Source organism: Triturus cristatus, chromosome 1_2 (genome assembly GCF_964204655.1).
Source record: "Triturus cristatus chromosome 1_2, aTriCri1.1, whole genome shotgun sequence".
Lineage (NCBI taxonomy): Eukaryota > Metazoa > Chordata > Amphibia > Caudata > Salamandridae > Triturus > Triturus cristatus.
Window position 1 is genome coordinate 1,152,717,305 of NC_140580.1, and position 18,018 is coordinate 1,152,735,322.

At 45.3% G+C, this 18,018-nt stretch overlaps 1 protein-coding gene across 8 annotated transcripts in view; it reads right to left on the reverse strand.

Annotated features, from left to right (window-relative positions):
• The window catches only part of POMT1 (protein O-mannosyltransferase 1), a 128,444-nt gene extending 110,742 nt beyond the window's left edge, over positions 1 to 17,702 (reverse strand). For 3 of the 8 annotated variants that reach the window (XM_085613941.1, XM_085613935.1, XM_085613942.1), the window contains exons 1-4: positions 17,584 to 17,702; positions 17,403 to 17,500; positions 6,516 to 6,660; positions 6,004 to 6,110 (exon numbers count right to left, since the gene is read on the reverse strand). In XM_085613941.1, coding sequence (XP_085470067.1) covers positions 6,004 to 6,110; positions 6,516 to 6,637 — 229 coding nt within the window. In that variant the 5' untranslated portion in view covers positions 6,638 to 6,660; positions 17,403 to 17,500; positions 17,584 to 17,702. Of the gene's footprint in view, positions 1 to 6,003; positions 6,111 to 6,515; positions 6,661 to 7,805; positions 8,068 to 17,199; positions 17,306 to 17,402; positions 17,501 to 17,583 lie in introns of those variants that run through there. The other 5 variants (XM_085613936.1, XM_085613940.1, XM_085613939.1 and 2 more) reach the window with 5 other exon arrangements.
• Positions 17,703 to 18,018: the final 316 nt, after the last annotated feature.

The window sequence follows — 18,018 nt, forward strand, 5'->3', positions numbered from 1 at the left end:
GAGGTCCCAGTACTGAGTCTAGGTATCCAGTACTGGATTACAAAAGTAACGAGAACATACTATACCTGCAACTTGAATTTTCTTCCATAGGGAATCATTGACTGTTTTCTATGAAATATTTTATAAGTGTCAACTTTTAAAATAGCAAAATATGGTCTAAAAATCATCACAGTAATTAAGTCGACTTAAATCACTTGATTCTCCTTTTTTTGAAATGATGAGTGGTGATACCCTGAAACCGGTCCCAGGATGCTTGTTTCCGGTCCAGGGAGGACATGGCCTGGCAGTTCGGGCTGGACTGTTCCCATGAGGCACAGGGTCAAGACTGATTTGCATATGGCTGGGTCCAAACTGGGGTGGCATGGTGGGCAAAAGAACAATGGATTCAACCCAGATCTCTTGATTAGGGTAAGAGTGTTTGAAAAGTTTCAGCACTCCTATCATTGTGTTGTGTTTGCCCCGAGTGACCAAGGGTATGTTCTGACATCGGTCCCTTACTTGCTGTGCCACTGGATTCAAGCTAGCCTGGCTGATGAGGGGTGATACCCTGAAACTGGTCCCAGGATGCTTGTTTTTGGTCCAGGGAGGACCTGGCCTGGCACTTCGGGCAGCACTGTTCCCATAGGGAAGAGGGTCAAGACTGATTTGCATATGGCTGGGTCCAAACTTGGGTGGCATGGTGAGCAAAAGAATGATGAATCTAACCCAGATCTCGACTGGGGAAAGAGTGTTTGAAAAGCTTCAGCACTCCTTCCATCATCTTGTTGTATTTGCTTTGTTCTCCCCAAGTGGACATGGGTATGCCCAGTCGTGGGTCCCTTGCTCACAGTGCCACTGGATTCAAGCTAGTCTAACTGATAATGGGTGATTCCCCGAAACCGGTCCCAGGATGCTTGTTTCCAGTCTAGGGAGGACCTGGCCTAGCAGTTCGGGCTTGGACTATTCCCATGGCGAGCAAGGTCAAGACTGATTTGCATATGGCTGGGTCCAAACTGGGGTGAAATGGTGAGCAAAACAACAATGAATTTGACCCAGAACTCTTGACGGAGGGACAGTGTTTGAAAAGTTTCAGCACTCCTTCCATCATTTTGTTGTGTGCAGACTGCGTGTCATGGTATAAACCATGAGTGAAAACACAACATGGCATACTCGCTGTGTGTCATTGCAAAGTCACTGCATGTAATAGATGTAAGTCACCCCTACAGCAGGCCTTGTAGCCCTAAGGCGGGGTGCATTATATTACATGTGAGGGCATATCAGCATGAACTGATATGCCACTGTGCTGTCTAGTTCACTTACTAGATGGTACAAGTGAGCAGGGAAATTTTCTTATTGACTGCGTGTCTCATTTATGGACTCTGTGTGTGCAACAAATGCCTAACACTCCCCTCTGATAAACCTACGGCTGCTGGACCACAATACCAACAAGCATTTGCAATGCAATAGGTCTCGCAACTGCGAGTTTTGGAGCTATTGGTATTGTAAATGGTATTGTAAATGACAATGCCTTTAATTTATTCACAAGCATCAGGCATCAGACATCCACAAGCATCAGACATCAGGCATAAGACATCCACAAGCATCAGACATCAGTCATGAGACATCAGGCATCAGACATCCACAAGCATCAGACATCAGGAATCAGACATCCACAAGCATCAGGCATCAGACATCAGGCATCAGACATCCACAAGCATCAAGCATCAGACATCCACAAGCACCAGACATCAGGAATCACACATCAGGCATAAGACATCAGGCCTCAGACATCCACAAGTATCAGATATCTACAAGCATCAGACATTAGACATCAGGCATCAGACATCCACAAACATCATGCACCAGGCATCAGACATCCACAAGCATCAGACATCCACAAGCATCAGGTATCATGCATCAGACATCATGCATGAGACATCCACAAGCATCAGACATCAGGCATCAAACATCCACAAGCATCAGACATCCACAAGCATCAGACATTAGACATCAGGCATCAGACATCCACAAACATCATGCACCAGGCATCAGCCATCCACAAGCATCATGCATCAGACATCATGCATGAGACATCCACAAGCATCAGACATCAGGCATCAAACCTCCACAAGCATCAGACATCCACAAGCATCAGACATCATGCATCAGACATCAGGCAACACACATCCACAAGCATCAGACATCAAACATCGGGCATCAGACATCGGGCATCAGACATCCACAAGCATCAGACATCAGGAATCAGACATCAGGTATCAGACATCAGGCATAAGACATCAGGCATCAGCCATCATGCATCAGACAGCCACAAGCATCAGACATCCACAAGCATCAGACATCAGGAATCAAACATCCACAAGCATCAGACATCATGCATCAGATATCAGGCAACACACATCCACAAGCATCATACATCGTGCATCAGACATCAGGCATCAGACTTCCACAAGCATCAAGCATGAGACATCAGACATCCACAAGCATCAGACATCAGGTATCAGACATCATGCATCAGACAACACACATCCACAAGCATCAGGCATCAAGCATCAGACATCAGGAATCAGACATCAGGCACCAGACATCCACAGGCACCAGACATCCACAGGCATCAGACATCAGGTATCAGACATCATGCATCAGACATTCACAAGCATCAGACATCAGGCATCAAACATCCACAAGCATCAGACATCCACAAGCATCAGACATCCACAAGCATCAGACATTAGACATCAGGCATCAGACATCCACAAACATCATGCACCAGGCATCAGCCATCCACAAGCATCATGCATCAGACATCATGCATGAGACATCCACAAGCATCAGACATTAGGCATCAAACCTCCACAAGCATCAGACATCCACAAGCATCAGACATTAGACATCAGGCATCAGACATCCACAAACATCATGCACCAGGCATCAGCCATCCACAAGCATCATGCATCAGACATCATGCATGAGACATCCACAAGCATCAGGCATCAAGCATCAGACATCAGGAATCAGACATCAGGCACCAGACATCCACAGGCACCAGACATCCACAGGCACCAGACATCCACATGCACCAGACATCCACAGGCATCAGACATCAGGTATCAGACATCATGCATCAGACATTCACAAGCATCAGACATCAGGCATCAGACATCCACAAACATCAGACATCCACAAGCATAAGACATCAGGCATCAGACAGCATGTATCAGACATCATGCATCAGACATCCACAAGCATCAGACATCAGGCTTCAAACATCCACAAGCATCAGACATCATGCATCAGACATCAGGCAACACACATCCACAAGCATCAGGCATCAGACATCAAACATCGGGCATCAGACATCCACAAGAATCAGACATCAGACATCCACAAGCATCAGACATCAGGAATCAGGTATCAGACATCAGGCATAAGACATCAGCCATCAGGCATAAGACATCATGCATCAGACATCCACAAGCATCAAACATCCACAAGCATCAGACATCAGGCAACATACATCCACAAGCATCAGACATCAAACATCAGGCATAAGACATCAGACATCAGCCATCAGGCATAAGACATCATGCATCAGACATCCACAAGCATCAGACATCCACAAGCATCAGACATCCACAAGCATCAGACATCCACAAGCATCAGACATCATGCATCAGACAACATACATCCACAAGCATCAGACATCAAACATCAGGCATCAGATATCAGGCATCAGACATCCACAAGCATCAGGCATCAGACATCCACAAGCGTGAGGCATCAGACATCAGGCATCCACAAGCATCAGACATCCACAAGCATCAGACATCAGGCATCCACAAGCATCAGGCATCAGACATCAGGCATCAGACATCCACAAGCATCAGACATTAGGCATCAGGCATCCACAAGCATCAGACATCAAACATCAGGCATCGGACATCCACAAGCATCAGTCAACAGACATCCACAAGCATCAGGCATCATACATCAGGCATTAGATATCCACAAGCATCAGGCATCAGACATCAGTCATGAGACATCAGGCATCAGACATCCACAAGCATCAGGCATCAGACATCCACAAGCATCAGACATCAGGCATCCACAAGCATCAGACATCAAACATCAGACATCCACAAGCATCAGGCAACAGACATCCACAAGCATCAGACATCAGGCATCCACAAGCATCAGACATCAAACATCAGACATCCACAAGCATCAGGCAACAGACATCCACAAGCATCAGACATCCACAAGTATCAGACATCAGACATCCACAAGCATCAGGCATCATACATCAGGCATTAGATATCCACAAGCATCAGGCATCAGACATCAGTCATGAGACTTCAGGCATCCGACATCCACTAGCATCAGACATCAGTCATCAGGCATCAGACATCAGGCATCCACAAGCATCAGGCATCAGACATCCACAAGCATCAAGCACCAGACATCAGGCATCCACGAGCATCAGACATCAGGCATCAGACATCAGGAATCAGACATCAGGAATCAGACATCAGGCACCAGACATCCACAAGCATCAGACATCAGGCTTCAGACATCATGCATCAGACATCAGACATTCACAAACATCAGGCATCAGGCATCCACAAGCATCAGACATCCACAAGCATCAGACATCATGCATCAGACAACAGGTGTCAGACATCATGCATCAGACATCCTCAAGCATCAGACATCAGACAGCCACAAGCATCAGACATCCACAAGCATCAGACATCAGGAATCAAACATCCACAAGCATCAGACATCATGCATCAGACATCAGGCAACACACATCCACAAGCATCAGGCATCAAACATCGGGCATCAGACTTCCACAAGCATCAAGCATCAGACATCAGGCATTAGATATCCACAAGCATCAGGCATCAGACATCAGTCATGAGACATCCACAAGCATCAGACATCAGGAATCAGACATCAGGTATCAGACATCAGGCATAAGACATCAGGCATCCACAAGCATCAGGCATAAGACATCCACAAGCATGAGACATCCGCAAGCATCAGGCATCAGACATCAGACAGTGTGCTCAGTTGTATTATGTCCGCTGGAATAATAGCAAAGTAAACAAAGCAAAGTACTAACTTGTACTACAAAAAGTATGTGCGCTGCTATTAATATAAAGCTTAGCGTGCAGCGCAGTTATGTGCTCATGGCAACCTAAAAACAAACAAAAATGTAAAAAGACCGCGCTCTGTTGGCATTAAATAACGTTAAAGACGTACATCGTAAAGCCCTTCGCTCTGAAAATAAAGAAACCCATTTCGAACATGCAGGCTTTTGTAAGCACATGATAACATGAATGTTTAAAAAGACGAACAAGACAAGCCCGGCGGAGCGTGGCGTGCACGCTTGGCGGGGGCGGGGGAGCGCATTCCAGGCGGGTGAGCGGACCCTTTGAAGTAGGTTGCCAAACGGATTGCATGGCGGCACGATGCACGTGATTGTGCGCGTGCTCGCCATGCAATCCGCTTTTGGGAGCACTTTTGGGAGCCCCTTACTAGAATCTCGCTGAGCGATCGCTTACGCGATAGCCAGGCGAGACCTAAAAATAGAGCACCTTAGTATTGTTAAAGCTTGACCACGTACACTAATATCAGATACCGGGACACTCTACACAGTGCACCTAGTTTTGGCACACTATACATAAAAAGTCAGCTTCCTACAATGGTGATGATAAATTGGTCTACCTCTTCCCATCTGGTGGTTTTGTCCAATTATGCAATAAATCCCTAGGAGGGCTAAATATGGAATGACCATACACAGGGTTAGGGGGTGGGGCGTCAAGTCCAAGTGGGGCTGCTGAGAATGTAAAGGCGGTGGCAGCGTGAGTGATGATGGCTGATGGACATAAAGCAAGAGACTGATGAAGTGACAGGGCAGTTCGATGGACAGAGCAGGGAACTTGGAAAAGGTACTTAATGTGACGCCATCTGACAATTCTCCTCCGATGTTGGAGCTCCTACCTCCAAGAGCCAGGATCATATGCCCAAGTGGAGGGCCGCTGTCATCCACAAAGAAAATCTGCTTCATGTAGAGAGAGATGAACTGGCCATAATACACCTCATCGAACCTGGACAAAAGCACAAGTACAATCAGGCTCACAGCGAGTGTGGGACAGAGACGGAACAATGACTGAAGCGCACGTAGACAGGGTAGTTCATGAATATTTCAGAAAGACGGTGTTTCCAGTCTCAGGATTTCATTTAACAAATCAATGCATTTCAGAAGTTGTAATGTTCCAGTTGTTTCAAATAAACCACTTGGACTAATAGCCTAGTTAACTTTTATTCATAACAGAGAAGCAGAAGACTGGGGACATGTTGTCCTACTGACAGAGCAAACTGGTATTTGTAGAGTCAATCGCAAAAATCACAAAGAAACTATTAGCCCTATTTCTTATTAGGAGATTAGAAGTATGGTGCTCCACTGCTCGTACTAAGAAGCACACAAAGGTAATGGGACTATATTCACTTACACCACAGCTGAGGGATGGGTGAGGGCCCAGAGACGGCTCACCAGTCCGGCCACGGTTAGGACCACCAGAACCACATTGACTTTAACGGTCAGCACAATGGGCAGTTTCAGGAAGCTTGGCATCTTCACAACTGGACTACATGCAGCTAAACAGGAGAACCAAAGTGTCACAAAAAAATGGGGTTATGGAAGATCACAGTTTTCTGAACACAGCATAAACAACTTCTAAGTAAACAAGCGACTTTATGTGTAGAAACCACACGATGGCCTGCTTCTCATGGAACTAAAAAAATATATAGAGCAGAACCGAACACCACATACTTTATGAGGCCTGTAAAACTAGACAAACATTCGAAGATGGCTTTCGAAAATGAACACAACTTATCGGACCACATGGATGTGTGTATTGTACGGTGGAAAAGCTGTCCCCTTTTGCTACAGTTTTGAGATATATATATATATCCTTGATGTACCTTAGTGGCTTTATCATAGCTTGTCATGGCATGTTTCATTTTTATTCACTACTTCTTTTCTCACAATTGTACACGGAAAAAAAAAAAAAAAAAACTTAAAAAACAAACCTAAAAAATAAAAATAAAATAAACTTCAAAAATAAAACTCTTACTTACGATCCCAAAATATTTCGGCCTAAACTTTCTTCCCACAACCATTAAAACCGCTACTACGCTAAATACAAGTTATAAACATTTCCACATAAACCGAATTCGATTAAAAACAACAAATCTACCGTTTTAAATTTCCCATTTTATAAAATAATTATATTTTAACCTCATTCATCAAACATGGTTTTAAACAACTTCCCATAATCAAATCATTAAACTAAAATCTTTTATAAAACCATTCAAATACATTCATAAAGAATCTTAACATTAAGAGACGTATCTGTGTCTGAGCAGCAACAAAAGAGGAAAATGGCTGCATGTTCTGACAATATATGCATGTTCAGCGTTCTAGATCATTGTGTGTTCTAAGTTCTAATGTTTGTTGCTGCTGTGTTTGGGAAGCAATACAGGTGATATGCATATTATTGGCCTCCGGGCCTTGCTTTAAAATTGTATGTTCTTTCGCCAACTCGCTGATTTTATTCTACTTTATGATATTTCTCTTTTTTTAAAACCCCCAGCTCTCCTGTTGGTTTCCTTATTGTGTTATTTTCGTTTCTTCCCTTTCCATTTCTAACTTTACATCTTCCCTCTTTTTGTTTCTTTAATTGTTCCCCCTCTGTCTCTTTCAGCAGCTTGAGTGTGGCCAGAGTTTAGCGGTAGCAGACCTAAACTTAAGTGACGCGAGGCTCCCTAGAGTCCTTGCCCTGCTCCTTCCTCTGCCCTGCCGGCAGCTCTTGCATCTTCTTGCCTGCTGGGTACCACTGCAGGCACAGCCCACGCGCCATCCCTCCCCAGCGAGGACTCACCTCTTGCCTCCACCCTGAGGCTATGTATGTGTGATTGACAGCGAAGAGGCTGAGTAGGGGAAGGCCCTGACGGCTGCCATTGGTTAGAAATGATCACCCACCCAGAAAAGGTAGACACGTCCCACCAATGAAGAGTCCGTCCTTTCACCGGAAACAGAAGAGAACGCTCGCTCTGTTGGCCCGGAAGTTCCCGCCCAGCCGCATGTGAGCCGGTATTTCTGCAGCTCTCTGCTAGTGTCCGTCTAGTCGTTTGCTTTCAGTGCCTCAGCCTCAACAAATTCCGTCACGCCGGCTTTGATAAACTGCAGCATTTATACCGTGTTGTAACATATTTGGGGTAGTTTGACCCCGTCCACCCCCCAAAAAAACTATTCCGGGAACGTAAAACAGCTGCATACTGGGGACCCAGGTTCCAGTCTCGGCGTCACCTCAAACATCCTGTGATTCTGGAAAAATCTCATCATTTCCATGTGCCGAACTACGAAACGTGAATTCGTCCTTGTGTAATGCAACTGGTGCTCTTGTGAAGTGCTCCAATCATTTCGGACCGGGTTCGCACTTTGTAAAACTGAAAAACCAAAACAGGAAATCAGCCTTTGTGATTATTTTGGCACAGGTTACACTCTTCTAAAATGTTCTTGAAAGTAGACCAATAGCCTTGCCAAGTACCACGCATCAGCCATTAGACTAACTCATCTTGGTGTGGTGCAGTGGCAGCTGGTGATTGCAAAAAGTGGTGCAGCAGAAGTCCAGACACAGCTTTGCACCACACGAATGAGCATAGCGACCAAACCGGATGCCTTATTTTCTCGGAGAGTTGGGCTGGGAAGAGAGGGTGAACACCGATGTTCAGTTTTGCACAACTCAATAGTTTTCTTTTTAAATCGACCTCGAGAGGATGAAAGGCTGAGTGGAATGCCAGAGTTCAAACCATGGGCTCACATACAGATCATCAGCCTTGTTGGAAGGCTTCGTGGATGCATTAGTTCAATGAGCCTTCCGACCCAGCTAAGAGGCCTGAGCCTGACCAGGTTCGCTTCAAACCTATTTCCAGCATATGTTCAACACAATTTCTCATCAACTCACATATATCCATCCTTCCATACACACACACATTTCCCCACTGAATTATATACTCCCATCCACACCCTCACCCATTCTGCTGTTTATCCACTAACTCACACACTCAATTATACATTCTCATCAGACTATCTTCCCACTCATTCACATAATTTACATTGCCTTACCTGCTCACTGTTGTATATTTCCAGTTACTGAAATAGGTTATTGGAGGCAGCAAGTTGCATTCCTTCAATTCATGTTTTAACAAGCATTTGTCTATCCACCTTATCATTCCCACAGTCATAGACCCAGTTACTCACTCAACTGCTCACTCAAGATCATTCCCCTACATACCCCATTCAAAAATGGTTTCACTTTCTCCCACTTTACATCATTCACCTACCCACGCATATTCACCCATTCACGTCAAGCTTCCCACTGTCATTCACCCAATTCATATAAGCATCACATTTACCTATTTACGCCGTCAACCCCCACATTCAGTGCTCCACCCATTCACACAAACACATCAAACATCACTCATTGAGTAACCGGCAATTCAATTAATAAAATGTTACACCTTGTTACTGCTTGTTTTATTCTCCTAGCATATTACATCTAGATGCCCACTGTCACAGTAAGCGCATATAATCTGCAATGGAGGAAAACAACCACATGCTGTTGTATCAGTAATAAGTTTTGCACTGACCCAATTAGTACTGCAGAGGAGATAACAGTTGGAAAGGAAAATAAAAAGAGACAAGCGAAGGAACAGATTTGTATTTTTTTTTCCAAACTTACCTGTGCAGTTTTTTTTAGGCAGCTGCTGATCTGTTTTCTTGCTTGTAAAGGTTGCGTTAGGTCACAGTTATTAGGATTTATTTTTCACAGTTTAATATAATGCAAACTGGACCTGTTCAGGCTTCTCATACATGCTGTGCTGAGCAGGAATGTGCTTGTAAATACACCAAATCTAGCGCAATGACGCAGACTGGAAAAAATAAGTTTGTCTGCAGCATCTTTTGGAAATTGCCTAAACCCACCCTTTCACATCTCATCATAGGGTGGGGTTTGGTTAGTCACGCTTTCTGGCCCCACCTCACCCTGTGACAAGATATTAAAGGGCGAGGTAAGTGCTTCTAAGTGACATGCAAGCCTGTGGAGCCCGGGCTTGACAGCTAAACACCAGAGGCTGTTTTTATTGGGAGCACTGGAAGAAGGTAGAGAAATTAAAGTAACGTCACAGCGCTCTGAGGAAAAGACCAGGGCTGTGCGTGGATAAGCCCAATAGTGCTGAATCAGGCACCTCCTCAAGAAGGGAGACGCCTTGCAAAACTACCTAGTACGGTAACCTTCATTTCAATTGTATTTACTTAAGCTTTTGTTCTTGGAAGCCATGAAAGTAAAGGAGACGCAGCCCCTGCGCCCATATACAGGAGCCGCTGTTGGTGTGGTGGTCCGCATCACTGCGCTAAAATGCGAAGTCATGCATTGATAGCACCTCCTGAAGTAGGTGACAAGTGGGAAACAGGAGTGCCACTTTTAGCACTCATTGATCAAAGCAACTGCTCTGCTCCAGCAGTACTGAATTATTCTTTGTAAAGTTAACTTGAAATCTTATCTGCCAGGAGGTGGGTCTGGTCGCACCAGCCAGGCTGGGATCAAGTGTGCTCTCTCTAGCTGCGGCACCGCTGCAGCATTCGCAACATTGTCCATTTGCCACCCAAGGCAGAATTTAAGTCACTAGTGGGCGGTACAAGCGGGCAGCAGTTATGTTTCTAAGTTTAGTATTGCTGCTCGCACTGCCGCCTGTACCCCCAGTGCCTCTCATCATGATGCCCTGCAACCAGACCAGGCTGCTGGACACTCATTGTTGTCGCTGCCATCGGGCTCACAGTCATTCTCAGCCTCAGGTCTGTAAACTAAATTAAAGAACATGAATACTTTTATTTTAGCAGCCTGCAACTTAGAACTCATGTCCACAGGCTCAGGTGGCCAGCTGTACGTGGCTTCGTGCATGATTCTGAATGCTGCCGTAGTTGGAGAATCGCAAGTTGCACATACTTTCCTTTCTCCTGGGCCGCCGCCACCACGGACTTTACCCATTTGCTGGCCAAATCTATAAATTATGTTTTTGACACTGGTGTGTGTCAACATGAGCTACTTTCAATTTAACTGATTTGGGAACATGGCCTGTGGCTTGCTGCAACGGTTTTAAAAAAAATCCATACTCTTGTGTTTCAATCAGACAGCAGATGCTCGCGTAGTCAGGGCTTCTGCTGTTCGTGGCATCCCAATGCATTCATAGAAGTGCCCATTTTTGGATACAAATAAACCTACTCTCTCATCGTGCTTCAGTGCACAGGTCCAATGCGGCTGCCTTCTCAATTTTATCCCACACACAAGCTTCTGCTTGCAAATCCTGCAGCCCTTTACAGTAACTTCTTTTCACATCAAGCACCGGAAGACAGACGTGTTCACCATCTCCTTCTCTTTTGCCAAGTCAGCGCTGAGCAGCAGAGAAATGGCCACGCACGGAACGGCACAGGAAGGCATACAGAGGGGGGGGGGGGGGATAGAAAAGTCTTAATGGCTTTCCTGAATTGGAGCTGCATTCTGGACTCTCTGTAGCCTTTGTATTTCTAACTTGACTCCCAGATACAATGAACTTGCATAGTCGAGTCTTGACATGATGAGAGCCTGGATGACGATCTGCCTCGTCGGGGCATCAAAAAATCCCAGGATGGGTTTGAGACCGCGCAACAGTCCAAAGCAGGTTGCCGCCACCTTTTTGGTTTGAGTCTGAAAGTTAAGTGAAGCTTCCATCCAAACCCCGAGGTTCTTCACTGCAGGCTTAGGGGCAGTGCCTAGACTCTTTGGCCACCAGAGCTCGTTCCAACGGTCATGGTTCCCTCCCACCAACACCTCCGACTTGTTGGCATTCAGTTGGAGACACGTGGCGTTTCGAATTTCATACAATGCTCAAAAAACCCAAGAGGAGAATTTAATTTTGATCACACATAATCTAAGTATAGCATTTTAAGTGAAGTGTTTTTGTTTTGGACAAATATGTAACCTTTAATGGCAGCTCCCTGTTATCATAAAAGCTATAGTTAAAACTGGCTAGAGTAACGCCACACCAATGACAGTCTATTCCATTGAGACCATTGTTATTACAAAAGCAGATACAAGTGTACTGTGGTAATATGTGAGATTCTGGTTAACAAAATACCTCTCTGCAGGCTTTAATGTAGTGTAATAGCAATTCACCTATATCATATCCCATTTCACTTATAACATATGCTTTTCACAATACATACACCCGGCCTCGTGTTTCTGCATAGCTTTTTATAATGCACTGATCAGGCCTATTGCCCACAGTAAAATTAATTTTAATTATTTTAGAGAGCTAGCAGCTGAGCTAAAGTCTTTTGAAAAAATGACGGCTTGTGTCTCTCAGCCTCTCACTCACCCGAGGCTTGCTCGGTGCTGCAGCAGGCTGGGCAGCACTCGGAGTCAGCGGACTGTGGTGAATCTGAGTAATTATGATAATGGGTTAGCAGGCAGCTGAGATCATCTGCGTTTGGGCCTCTCACATCCTGTTTGCTACAGTCGGGTCCCACAGTGTCCTATTTCTGGTGCTTTGCAGCAGTTTTAAGATAGTCTTAGAGTTTCTCAGATATGTGTAATTTCTGATACTTATGTTTCCCTCGTCTTCATTGCTTGATTTTGCTTTCATGAAAGTGCCACTCATAGTCGTTGAATGTCACTCATAATTACACTGAAATTATGAAAATGTCACACACACAAGCAATCTGAAAATGTGTCAGCTATGGACTGATCTAGCCTAACCAGTGTCTGAAAAAGCCTCTGCTGCCTAAAGGCATGCCGGTCAACCTCTTGCCCTAAAAATGCAGGCCAAGTTAGGCATTTAAGGGGGTGATCCCATTGAGAGCAATGGGGAATGAACACTCTTTTGGAAAACGATAAAGGTTTAAGAGGCAGGTGACTCCATTAAAGTCTATGGAGACATTTTGTTTGTTAGACAGGTGGATAGAAGTAAAAATCAGGTGAGTTGACCAGTGCGTTGAGGGCATAACTACCGTGTGCATGCGTACCCTCTTTAATGCGTAGTACATACACGTCAATGCAAAGGAAGTGAACTTGAATCTGACGGTCTACACAGTCATACAGGCAGAAAAGTCATCGGTCTCGCCACATGAGTTTTTTAATACATCTTAATTGTTTCAATAAAGCTTAAACAATGTACACTGGTTGCAAGATAACATTCCTCTTTGTTAGGTGGTCATCCAAGCGGACATTGAGCATACACCTTATTAAAGATTTTGAAAACAAAAACCAGGTCATGTTACAGTTGATAAAAGAACTACAATTTGACAGCAACAGTTCACACAAGTGAATATGTTAGAACCTTTTATTTTTCATGCCAGTATTGAAGTTTTGTATTTTAAATACAAGGGAACCCGCAAGGTAGAAAAGGACCTTGGGTATCAGTTAGTTACAAAAAAAAAACAAGGGTCCTTCAAAAACATAATAAAGTGGTGATAAATATAGACTAGAATCAGTGCTATATTGAATAACGTCCAGCCGGACAATCCGATTTAATTAATCAAAACAAATTCTAAACAAAATAAGAGCACAGTAATAGAGTGGGACACAGTCCTGCGTCCTACAGAAACACAAAACAATTACAAATTGACACAAATATTTCAGGCAAAACAAAAAGTAGCTTATGGCCAATCCAAATGATAAGGGCAAGCTTTCAAATAAAGAGTTATTGCACTTGTTTTAACACATCGGATGAACGTGTTTAAACAAGTCGACGATGTTTCAATCCCTTTATTAATACTAGGATCATCATCAGGACGGGTATTATACAAGCCTGAAATAATACACTGCCTGTGGAACAAAGGAGAGATGGGAAGGAAGGCAGAAAACAAAAGAATATTAGAGGACACGTTTGGAGAGAGATAAAAGATGACCTCCCGGCGGTATCTATAGTGCGTACTACTGAACTGATAAACTCAATTATTTGCCGAAAGGTACTGTTGCTAAAAAACAGTGTGAAGGTGCAACAAGAATCTCCGTGGTAATTACGCCTACTGGATTTCAGAGCAGGTCGCTTGAAGCAGACGATTGCCAAGGTGACTGGATGCAGGTGTCACGGCTTGTGAAAGGTGACTGAAAAAGCAAGCTAATAATGCAATTATAACCGCGCAGTACGAGGAGGACGGTGGAAATTGACTTCATCCCAATTGAGGCATGCTGCGTAAAGGACTGCAAGTCTCACAGTGATGGGATACAGAGAAGCGGTGTTATATGAATGTAGGAGAGTAGGATCTGCACTTATGTTGCCCCCACTTTTTTTCTGATGTATACACTGGTTTCTGGCTATAGTCTGGCTGGGTCCCTGCTAATCAGGGCCCCAGTCTCTCTGTACTCTCTAAACGACTTGGTGTGCATATTACATGCACTAGTGATTGGATACTGTGGTACCTTATGAGCCCCTAGTATATGGTACCTTAGGTACCTAGGGCATAGGTACTTCACAGGCCTACCAGGTGCTGAAGCATGTATTATGCCACCCCTGGGAAGCAGACTCAATCTGACACCACAGTCCTGCTACTGCAGCCTGGATGAGGTAGTGTTAGCACTCCTCACTGAGGTATAGGTTTCTATATCTCACCATACACACACACATAAACCTATCAGTCACCCCTAAGGCAGGCCCTATCATTCCTGAGGGCAGGGTGCTTGATTTACAATGTGAGGAGGTGCCTCTGCATGAGCAAGACCCCTCTGCAGCTGGCAATGTCTATTCTCTGTGGCTGTTTGTGGATGCGGTTAAACCATATACTCTTAAGTGCATTATAACCTACCGGTAAATGCTAACTTTGGAATGACTGCATCAAAACATGTTGTGTTTGGTGTCCAACAATTTGGAATCAAACCCCCACATCAGTAACTGGTGTGGGAGTATGATCCCACCCTTCTAGAGGGGACGACATGTACCAACTGTGGTTACACGGTAGGAATCTGAAAGAGCCCTGGCATCACAAAATGGATGCCATCAGCACAGACACTGGGCTGCCCTCCTGCTGCTGACTGAAACTCGCAGTGGAGGCCCAACAATAGGCATCCTGTCACAGGGAGGTGTCACTACCTTCTAGACAGGATTTAGTGTATTGGAGCTGGGTGGGTGCACTTCTAGAGTGCTTTGAAGTCCTGCACTGGGGAAGCATTAGGCTCCACTGTGCATATGCCAGCTCAAACCGGTTCAGGGGCTACCTGTCCCTGCTCTGGCGCGAAACTGGACAAAGGGAAGTGGGTGTAACCACCCCCTACCCTGACCCTCCCAGAGGAGTGGTCCTAGAGCTAGTCCCTCCCCTATCTTCAGTATAGGATAGGAAACCTTGCCATTGCAAAGTAGATAACCCTGGACGGCGCTCTACAAAGAAGAATCCTGGCCCTTCGACGTTCCACTACCTTTAGAAGACAGAAGAATCTCCCTTGGAGTCAAGGAGTGACTCCCCTGCTTGGCAGGCACCAAAAACCTTAATCAACGGTTGCAAACTTTCCCACTCCCGCTGGAGTTCGAAGTCCCTACATCCCCGGAAATGAATTTCCTGACTTCTCAACGGCCATTGTGAGTTCCCAGCAAAGCTGAGGCGAGTGGACCCCACGAGTGACGAGGAATTGCAATACCTGGGTACCGTGCACTATTGTCGAGTGCAACCCCTTCACGACTTTCTACGAACTTGTGCTTTGGACCATTTGTGGCCCAAGCATCCAGCAGGTTTTGCAGCGAAAATCAGTGGCCTACTCCATCCCGAGTGACCATGGGCTCCTGTGAAGCATTTCCTCAAGAGGCGTCTTCGCGATCCCTTGCCCGTTGGCTTGTGGGTCCCCCGAAGACTTTCATATCGACTCAAAGGGCTCCCCTGGTTGCTCCAGGCCTGCCCTCACTCACCCTCGCTGGGCGAGTCCCTCAGACCTTGCTGGTCTGCAACGCTGACTTTATTCACTTTCCACGAGACTTGCTGTTGCCAAGGCTTGTTGGCTCCAATCCGGTTGCCGACACCTCAGTAAGCTGCAGACGTCGTGGGACACTCCGAATCCAGATGCTGGTCATCGTCGATCCTTCCTGGACCTCGTGAGCGAAAAGTCAAAACACCCTTGATCACCTGAAATCACCCGACTTCTGTGGGCAACCGGCTTCCTGGCCCACGGTCACTGGCAAGTGACTGTGAACACTGTCCCTTCAATTTTCAGGTCATCTTCATCTCGAATCCACCCTTGGATTTCACCGGACACTTCTCCAGTCTTCGCAAGCAGCAAATCTTCTTTGGTCTCCATAGAAAACAGCGACGCGACGCGACCCGACACCAAAAGACACCTATGCACCCGGCTTCCCTGGGTGAGGTAACTCGTGCACTCCGGTGCCCTAGTGTGTGTTGGCCCTCAAATTACTTACATTGTAAGTGGCTTGCTTGTAGACTTCCTTACAGTACCCTAAAACTTTAAAAATCTAACCGCGACTTGCTCCATTGTAATCTATAGGGAACCCGCGGCTGTGTTCTCACACTGCATGAGTCTCCCGTGGGTCTTTTACTTACCTGCTTTTGCTGCATTAGTGAAGCCCCAGCGATTCTACAGGCCCTAGGCCTTGTCATTCTGCAAGCCGACTTTCCTAAACCTTTTTTTTTTAGTATATGGTCTGGTACGCCCCAAGTGCCCCAGCCATATTTGTGCTTAACTTATTGTGAAACGTTGATATTTGAATGTGTTCCTGGCTTCTAATCTGATAAAGAGATTAGTAGAGTGTGTCTAGTAATAAATACATATATATTTGATATATATACCTGTGTGGTGTCCTTTTACTTGGTAAGTCAAGGGATTATAAGGTAAAACAAGCTGCTTTACATTCCTCAGAGACTTAGCCTGAAGGCTGCTCTCCACAGCTACCACTAGGATAGCTTTCTTTAAAAGGTTGTCTTAAACCTATCTACCATAAGAGTCGAATTGGACTGGTGCAAGGTGGCCACTATAACTAGTGACCAGCATATGCAAGGCCAACTTCTGACAATGAAGTATGGTGTAATTGTAAAGCGTTAACGCAGTTATGTACTAGAAGCGCATTGTGAGGCGCTAAAGGGCGGCAGAAACTAACCTTGATGCCCTAAGGAGGCGCGTTGGAGCTCTGGATGTGTTAGGATTAGAATCAGGCAGGAGAGACGAGACTCTCGAGGAGCTGTGAAACGCTATAATGAGCGAACCTGGCGGGAAGGAAATTAAAATGAACCACGTTGCTTTTTCAATTAAGGGTGTAACTAAAAGCGGGTGCCGGTAACAGAGAAGGTTGGAACCGCTTACCTGGCCTCAATTCAGTAGCGGTATAGTACAGGGTCTTCCATGATAGGGAAATTGATAACCGCTTGGTATGATGCTGAGTGAAGATAAACACTTACAGCCTGGGGAAATAGGAGAGGAGCTCGGTTAGGGCCGAGGAGACAGATAAGGGCCGAAGACCGCGGGCGCCGAGGTGAATGCTTACCGAGTGTGTGAGGGTCCTTATGATCGCGAGCTCAATGGCTGGGATGAAAGGGCAGGATTGAGCTTAATTTAAATACCGTATGCCACACATGTGATCGAGAGTCAACCGCGGCGGCCATGTTGGGTGAGGAAAGAGTGGAGACAGAAAGACTATACAGGAGAAGGCTAACCCGTTTAAACCGAGTGGAAAATTCGGATAAAGAGAAGATGCGGAAATACCATTACATCCATTTCAATATTACCACATATGTTTTAACTAATCGAAAACAGGTCCATTTAATAAAGATCATTAATTTCGACAATGCAATGAATATCGAGCTAGGTGAAGATGTGAGGGCCCACATGGAGAACCTGCTGGTAAATAATTTAAGCGAAAGTGAGAAAAAACTGGAGTTGTAACCAATCAACCATTTGAAAAAAGGACATTGTTAAAAAA